A 9,185-nucleotide genomic window follows, 5' to 3' on the forward strand; every position below is an offset into this window, starting at 1 on the left:
CCTTTTTTGAAGATGGGAACCACATTGGCCCTCTTCCAGTCCTCTGGCACCACACCAGAGCACCACGAGTGCTCGTAAAGCTGTGCCAGTGGTCCTGCAATGACCTCAGCCAATTCCCTCAGCACTCTGGGGTGGAGATCGTCCAGACCAGCTGATTTAAATACATCAAGTCCCTCCAGAAGTTCCTTGACTAGATCCTCCCTGATGCACGGCCTAGGTGCGCCTCCCCTGGGGCCTGAGAGAAGCCTGGTGGGGGGGGTGATCTGGTCCCCGTTCAGGAAAATGGAGGCAAAGAAGTCATTAAATAGGTTAGCTTTGTCATCTGGCGTGATGACCAAATTTCCTAGCGTGTCTTGCAGGGACTCCATGTTACCCGGAACATTTGTTTTGCCCCCTATGTATTTAAAAAAGGACTTCTTGTTGTCCTTGATCCGGGAAGCTAGTCCCAGTCCCACCTCCGCCTTGGCTTTCCTGACTGCCCACGTGCATCCCCGAGCAACTGCAGTATAGTCCTTCCTAGTGATGGCCCCTCCCTTCCATTGGGTGCGCGCCTCCCTTTTAGCTAAAAGATGTTCCCGGATGCTTTTGGTGAGCCATGGGGGCTTTTGTGCTCTCCTGCTCCCTTTCATCCGTGTTGGGATTATCTCCCTTTTGGCTTGGAGGATCATCTCCTTAAGGAGCGACCACTCTTCTTGGACACCTGGCACCCCTCCCCTCCAGGACCTTGTTCTACTGCTTACTATTGTAGTATCAAAAGTCTTACTAAACATCAGTTAGCTTATCTTCACAACACCCCTGTAAAGAGAGGGGGTGAAATGGGGAACTAAAGCATAGAAAGTTTGAAATCAAAGTATTTGATAATTTTGGGTGCCCAACTGGAAACACCTAGGATCAGATTTTTCAAACTAGTTGGCATTATATAACACTTTTTTTGTTTACAACAGCTCCTATTGATTTCAGTTCCAGCTGTGAATGCTTAGCACTGGGTCTGTGTGAAATTTCGCCAACAGTTTTGTTTCAATGCTGTTTTGACTCATTTTGAGCTTGAAACAGTGAAATGAAAATGAAAGAGAGCGCCTCGAAACTGCCTCAAAACAAAATAAAGCAAGTCAAAATGTTTTGAAATTTTCAAAACATTTCAATTTTCAAAACTCAAGCTGGGCTTGCCTACAGAGAAACAGAAACTGAAGTGGGGGGGGTGGGAAGGAGTGCTTTCATTATTGACTGCATAGCTGGCCAGTGACTGTCATCCTTTCCTGAGGGCCCTTCCATCCCAGTGCTCTGGGGGAGGGATGGAAAAACTGCATAAAAGGCAGCATTGTTTGAACTGCCCTGCTTTTGGCCTTGGTGTCAGTTGAGTGAGGGCACACCTTAACACACACACACAGTCACCCACCCATGTCACGAGTTTTGCCTGCCAGCAGCTAGAGGTGCAGGCCCCCAGAACCCAGTCTCCCCCTGTACCTGTCTCCTTGACAGCTGGCAGGCTTTGTGGCTGTAGCAGGGCCTAGCAGGCCTGCAGTTTTCACCCCTCTCTGCCCCAAGACAGACAGTCTCACAAGCACCCATGTCATGAGTTTTGCTTGTCAGCAGCCAGAGGTGCAGGGCCCGAGAACCCAGAAGCCCTGCACCGATCTCCTTGACAGCTGGCAGGCTTCATGGCCTGCAGTTTTCACCTTGCTGCACCTTAACACACACAGTCACCCACTTCATGAGTTTTGCTTGTCAGCAGCTTATGGTGCAGTTTCCCCAAAACACCTGCACCTGTCTCCTTGAAAGCTGGTAGGCTTTGTGGCCTCAGCAGGGGCTGCAGTTTTGACCCTTCTGTGGCTTAACACATACATGTGACATGAGTTTTTTGATTTCAAGACTTTGGGGTGCAGTTTCCCTGAAACCCCTGCACCTATCTCCTTGAAACTTGACAAGCTTTATGTACTCAGAAGGTGCTACCATTCCTGCAAGTGTCATCCAAATCAGGCCAGAAATGTCAACGTTATAGGCTGTTTTGTACTTCCTCATTATAGCCTATGGGCAAAACAGCATTAAAACGGTGGAACTGTTTTGACGAAACCAAACAGAACAGCGGTTTTGAATTGAAATGAAATTCAAAACAAAATGCTGTTCCGTCAAAAAGCAAGTCAAAATGGGACAGTGCCATTTCGCACAGCCCTACTGAGCACCTCTGCAGATCACACAAGATTGCAAACTGGGCACTTAGAAAATAAATAACACACAATTAATGCCTAGCTGTGAACATGCTGGTTTACATGCCTTTCCCAGGATCACACAGGAATTCTGGGGAAGAGACTGTAAACTCCCCAGGGCAGCATTCAACTTCCTCACCATCTTTTGTGTCAGTGCCTCTTTAACCAAACCCCCTCTGTCTGTTACAAAAAATGAGGAAGGAGATTTAGAAACAGTCTCCTTTATGACACAGTGGATGCATCCAGATGTGCATGGACATTTCGTTCCACCACCACTACTTGTCCCTGGAAAACGCCTGTGCCATGCTCGTTTTGGTGTGTAGCAAGTTACCCTGGGTAGGGTAGGGAAGGCTGGAGTCAGCACTGGGCTAGCCTCCAGCAGCCTTACCTAGGGTCCTGCAGGCCTCCAGGGCTGCAGCTGCAGCAGTTCTGCCACGTGGAGCCTGGCTGGCAGCCATAGCACAGCTCTGGGCAGCCCAGCTCCGCTTTTCAGCAGCACTCACTGGGCAAGTACACCTTGCTGTGTTTTCAAAGAGTCACAAAACCTGTGAAAAATAACCCTGGCACAGCGCTTGGGCAGTGTGCCTTTGCAGTGTGGACAGCACAGGAGGAGAACATGTTTGTGACACCAGATAGCACACAACTGCACTCATCTGGATGTGCCCAATGGGCTACATGAGAAGCTATGTCGCCCTAGCAATGTGCTACAGTGATGTGGCGTTGGTGGGCAAAAACCGTGATGTACAGGTACGTCACTATAGTGATGTACTCCCTTGCTATAACACATTGGTACAGAGAAGTAGTGGCCAAAAATCATAGAATCATAGAAGTCGGGTCGGAAGGGACCTTGTAGATCTTCAAGTCCGACCCCCCTGCCTGGGCAGGAGAAAAGACTGGACTCAAATGCATCCAGCCAGGTAGTCATCAAACCTCTTCTTAAAGATCCCTAGGGTAGGAGCCAGCACCACTTCCCTAGGAAGTTGGTTCCAGCTCCTAGCTGCCCTGACTGTGAAAATAACTGCACCACCACACAGCTGTTACTGAATGGTCTTTTAGTACTTCTATTAGGAATTACTAAATGATGGTGCAGTGACAACGGTGCTATATGGGGCACATGTTTATGCACCCTGCACTGATTTGAGCCCTTTGTGCTCACTAAATTTAGGGGCCTGTGGAACAAATATTATGGGATCGTAGATTTAAATATTATGCTGGGATAAAGTTGCCTGAAAAACTTTGATTTTTGTGTTTCCTAGTTTTTTAGTGCTTGGCTTTGCAAATTTAACATACTTTAAATTGTGGGGGGTGTTGTTATTTAGAAGGGGACTGTATTTAAAAATATAGTTGGAGAGGAGAAAAAATCCTTATCTACAATAGCACAGTATGCATAAAACAGTGTAGAGCTCTGAGAGGTTTTAAAAGCCTCTTAAGTTTCAAGTTCTGAGTACCAAAGAGCCCCAATTCAAGGTTAGTATCTCTTGTATCAGTATGATTTATAAAAGAGTGAAATAACATTATACATTCCTTCAGCAGGTGACAAGATGACTAGAACCTGTCTCACTACTATCTAGGCAAGGCAACTAGTAAAATTAGTTCAGCTTAGCTTAGGAATTTCAAGACTGAACATTGCTTGTAATTTCACATCATTTGAACCATCTTTTATATTTCATGACATAAATGCTAGACCTTTGTATGACACTGAATGGGCTGCTAGCAGGAAATTCTGGCAGGCTGACTTATGCCAGCAATCCTGAAGTCTGTCAGGTAGCATAGGGCTCATGTGAAAGAACAAGTTGTACTGGGACAGGAAGATAGGCTTGACAGCAGAATCCATTTTGTAAGCTGAATTGGCACTGATGTACGTCAGAGCTGTGAATGGATTCAACCCACATTAAAGGTTTTGTGTAGAATAATCAAAAAAGACAATTTCCCAAAGAATTTCAAAACTAACATGTTCTTTCTTCTCTTTTAACAGAATGATATTTAGTTGCTTTTCATATAAGGCCATACATCCAGAAAATTATTTACATTTTGAGAAATATATACCATATTGACTCAAATCTAAAATTAGTTCCTTCCCTCCCTCGCCCCGCAATCAGTGTGAAAGGGGGAAAAGTCTCATCTTGGATTCGAGTACAGGCCTGGGGCAGGCAGCAGCTCAGCTCTGGCTTTAGTCCAGGGCTTGGAGCTGAGACTGGAGCTGACCCTCCACCTGCCCCAGGCTGCAATGGCTCATTTGGTGAGGGAGGGCGCACACAGGTCTGAGAGCATGGGGAGATTACAAGGTGTGCATGTCGCAGGGGGACTTCAGCTTGCCCCCTACCCTACTCCCCTCCCCCCAACTGCCTCCTCCCCCCTCAACTTCTGTTCTGGCTGTGGTCCCTCCAGCTTGCTGTTCAGCTTGTCCCTCCCTGCCCCCCACCTAGCCCGCCTGTCGAGCTGGCACATAAGCACCCTCCATCGTCCTTTCAGCTGTCCAAACACACATTCGACTGCCATCCTGCAACCGCTGAGGTGGTAGTTAAAAACCAGCTTCTGCGGATTCGTGATGTTCCCTCCATAAGGCTTCATGAGCCAGGGCTTTAGAGGGTAGGTAGCTGCTGCTAGTATGACAGGGGGAACAGCAACACCACAGATCACTCTCTCCTCCATGCTAGGTGCATAGTGTCCTTTCTCCACAATGTCAGCCAGGGGAGTTTCAGAACACCCATGCATCATGCATGATGCCGGCCCACCCTGTAAAAATGTTCATGAACCAGCCCCGGTGGTCCACCACGGCTTGCAGGATCACGGAGGTATATCCTTTCTTGTTAATGTAAAGTCTCACTGGGATGTGAGTGCTGTCTAAAGGCCCCACACACTTTGGGAACCCCTTCTCATTAAAACCATCCATCACTTGCTGTGGATTCACCAGGTGGATAACTTTGTTAGAAACTATGTCCATAAGCAGCTGGCATACCTCACGAGTTGCCTGCCCCACCATGCAGGCAGCCACGCCAAACTGGTTGACAATGTAGCAGAGGCTGGCTGGGCTGGCTAGCTTCATGATGGCCATTACAACCCTCTTGTCTGGTGGGATTGCCCAACGCATGTTTGTGTCCTGCCTCGTGATGTCCAGCATCAAGACAACATGGTAGAACATCTCCTTTTTCATTCAGATCATCTCCAGCTACTGCTGGTCTTTCCAAGTGGTCAGGACGATTCGCTCCCATCAGTCCGAGCTGCTCTTGCGGGCCCACACTGCGTGGATTCTGTTGGTCCTCCTAAGGTTTATCTACAGAACCCAGTCCTATTCCACTTGTTCACTGCTTTGCTCCCTTCTGTATGCCATGTATCTTCTAGTGTGTGCTAAGCAGGAATCACACAACTTGCCACTGCAAACCGTAATGTTGTATTCCTGGTGAAGACTTCCTGCAGCATTCTACCATAAAACAACATTTCCAGCAATGCTTCCTCCTCCTCCTGCTCCTCATGCTCCATGTCCTCCATCATGTTGCATACTTCATCCTCGTTCTCCATTTTGCCCATCTCCCAGCAGCGGCCTCTCACCTATCTGCACCAAGCAGGGTGGCAGGGACTATGTGTGTGCGTGGTGTAGCTGCTTTTTCAACATTTCACCCCAGTGCCCCAGGGTGTTGTGCCTTTTGCAGAAGCCTTGCAGCCACTGGTGTTATGATGTAATCAAGCTTGCAAACAAAAAAAAAAATTTGGTCTACTCCTCTCCTGCCTATTCAAAACTTTTGCCAGTTGCTGGGGAAACATAAGGCTGTGCTGTGCTGCTGTAATAAAATTATTTTGCACAAGCAGGCAGTATCAATGATTTTTGCAACGTTCCTGGGCATTGAGCAGCCATCCCAAAGTTCAATGGCCTTACCAAAGACCATCACCAGGTCTTTGGCCAGGTGTAGACAAAACGGTTAGTTGCTAACTGCTGCATCACCTTTGGGTGTTTTGATACTCATAGGTAATGACTTCAAAATCCTTGGAATTTTCCCAGACTCAGCTGCAAGCACAGCCTGAGTATAAAGGCGCCCCCCCAAAATTTGCCAGCCCCTTTCACAAATTGCTTGTGTTGTTGACTACCAACTGTTTTGCCTGCTATGTCTCAGAAAGCCAAGGCCAGCAGTATGATGGAGCCCATGGCCCAGGAGGCTGATACCTCCAATGCCCATGGACCCAATTGGAGCCAGGAAGAACTAGAGGACTTAATCTACATTTGGTTGGAGCAAAGGCCCATAGACAGGCTGGAGAGTAGGAGGAAGAAGTCTGTTTATGTTAAGTTTGCAGAAGGCATGCAGGTGCAAGGGCACAATCATGACTGGACCCAGGTCCAGTGTAACATCAAGTCCGTCAGCTCAGCATTTTACAGAGCAAAAGATGCCAACACTTGTTCTGGGGCAGGTCACATACTTGCCTCCTATGACAAGCTGTCTATCATTCTCTGCTGCAATGCGGGTAACATCCCAGCGTTGCAGACTTTCAGCACCAGGGTTGGGCTGGAGGTAGAGGTGGAGGAGGAGGAGGTGGCTGCAGCAGCCCCTCATCAGGTTGAAACCATGTTTCCACTGTTCGGAGACTGCTCTGTGTTCCCTCCTGATGACCAGTTGCAGGAAGAACCATTGGTCACCTTATAGTTACTGCCACTTAGGCTTCCCCCCACATTCCACAGAATAGCACAGATGATGAATTGGAGGTGGGTCAGGAAGAAACATCATCTGCTGGACCTGTTAAGTCTCTTTTAATGTGCCTCTTGCCACCACCAAGCAACTCCTGGCTTCGTGCTGGTTGGGTTTGGGTGGCCAGAGAAGAGGGGGATTCATGTGTTGCTGTAGGTCATTTGCCATGTTCTTTTGGTAGTGGTGAAGGATAGCTAATTATTTGCTTTAATTAATTTGTTACAACTAGCACAGGCAGTGGCAGCCATAGACATATTCCTCCAGGAGCAGTGAGTACTCATAAGTTTGGGGCTGTACAAGTGCCCCAGTTTTGCGGGGTCTGTTTCTGTGCCTGCTGGGATTCTGTGCACTGCATGGTGGGGGTGTGCACTTTCCTCCTCTTGCTTTTTTCTTTGTTTATCAGCCGCCGTGACCCACTGGGAATGGCACCCAGCTCACACTTCAGCCGAGCGCTGCAGAAATTTCCGCAGCATGCAAAGATGGATCCGCAAAACCTCACTCGAGGCTTTGTTAGAGTCCTCAGTAGCCAGAGCATGCAAAGCTGCCTTGCTGGACGAATTTTGTGACTCCATGCGTAAGGACCGTGCCATCCTCAAGGAAGTGTAAGACACCATGAGGAATTTGAGAGATGCAGCCGACAAGTCCAGTGCTGAGTTCCACAGTTCAAATGGCATTTTCAAGTAGGCCTTGGAGAAATACCTATAACACCTGGAAGGGAAAAGTCAGTCTGCTTGTCTTGCCTCTGTGCAAGACAAGCCTGTTCCCCCTAACTCTGTGGGGTGACAGCAGGGACCTATGACTGCCAGAAGTGTCAGGAGGGTGCCACTGCATTTCAGGGAGACAGCGGTGGTTCAGCATCATGGTGGGGTGAAGGCTAAGAAGCCCAAGTAAAGGCTGTAATACTATGTTGCAAACAATAAAAGCTCATAATAGTTTCCTGGCTTCCTGTGTCTGCCTCCATATCTTTCTTGGCTCACCCTACACAAAGCTTCCTGGTGTGTGTGTGTGTGTAACACCTGAGCAAGGCCTTTTGTGTGTGGGGGGGAGGTGGCCTGGTGTTTGCAGCTTTGCTTGCACACAACACAATTTCTGCCACCTCTATCACTCCCACCCCCACCAGCCTGGCTTGTTTTTTTGCAAGCCACCATCAACCAGCCATTTGCTTGCACATGTACACAGGAGTGGCGGGGAGGAGGGCTGCAGAGGTCAACAGAGGCAAGGGGGGGGCTTAGGGTTTGCAGCTTTGCCTGTACACAAACTCAGGGACTCTGAAAACTTTTCCACCTTCTTTTCATGCCCTTTTCCAGCCTGGCACCAGACTGTCTGGTTTTCCACACCAAAACAAGGCTGCTGGAGGGGGGGTGTTGCCCCCCTTGAGCACTATAAATTGGGGGAGCAGAGGTCACGGTGCATGTTCACTGTATTGCTGAGGGAGATTTGAGGCAGGTGAGGTAACAGAGAAGGCACAGTGGGGGCAGAGAAGGACTCATCCCAGGAACGAGACTTGCCCTTGTGGGGCACAGCAATGAGACTCCAGGGTTCCTGAAGACTGCAGGCTGATGAAGCAGGGTGCAGTGAAGATGCACCCCACTTCATGAAGTGGTGATGTACTACACTTTGGCAATGTGCTACACTACACTACCTCATTGGTAAGTGACACCTGATAACACTTGTCTGTCCCTAGGGGGGCACGAATACAAGCTCGCCAACTCCCCTCCCCCACTGCCTCACTGATTGGCTCTGCATGGGGAGGCCCATCTCTTAATTTGCCCAAGGCTGTGCACCAGTAGCGTAATGTAGTCTCCGGTGGTGCCTGTGGGAGGAGACAATGACAGGGTGCCATGGCCCTCACTCCAGCATTAATTCTAAATGGAGATGGCTGGGCTCTGCATGGGTGGGGGGAAGGGGCATCAGTTAATTTGCCCAGTGCAAATCCTCCCTCCCTCTGATTTATAGGTCACCTTCCACTGCTAATGGCAAGCCCTCTGCATGTGACAAGAGGCAGAAAGGAGAAAGGAAGAGAAAGACAGAAAAATGCTGAAGAGCAGAGAACAGAAAACTTCCTTCAGGATTCATTCTGCATTCTAATCATAGCTGACTGTCATCCTGCCTGATATAGACATATAATATAACAACAGGTAATACTAATAGTAGAACGCTATTAATTACAATTGTCATATGTAAATAAGAGTTCTTATTGACAATGTATTAATGGTTAATGATTATGATGGTTCAATTTATTTCAAAGCAGGTAGATGCCTTATCACTCAGCAGTCATCACACACATCCTGGGCCTCCACCGTAT

At 48.4% G+C, this 9,185-nt stretch overlaps 1 protein-coding gene across 1 annotated transcript in view; it reads left to right on the plus strand.

Moving 5' to 3' along the window:
* CPQ (carboxypeptidase Q) overlaps positions 1–7,822 on the plus strand; it is a 362,296-nt gene extending 354,474 nt beyond the window's left edge. Inside the window, exon 10 of the mRNA XM_019550861.1 lies at positions 7,284–7,822. Coding sequence (XP_019406406.1) covers positions 7,284–7,486 — 203 coding nt within the window. The 3' untranslated portion in view covers positions 7,487–7,822. The remainder of the gene's footprint in view (positions 1–7,283) is intronic.
* The last annotated feature ends 1,363 nt before the right edge of the window (positions 7,823–9,185 follow it).

Source organism: Crocodylus porosus, unplaced genomic scaffold (genome assembly GCF_001723895.1).
Source record: "Crocodylus porosus isolate Cpor-Errol unplaced genomic scaffold, CroPor_comp1, whole genome shotgun sequence".
In the NCBI taxonomy this organism is placed as follows: Eukaryota; Metazoa; Chordata; order Crocodylia; family Crocodylidae; genus Crocodylus; species Crocodylus porosus.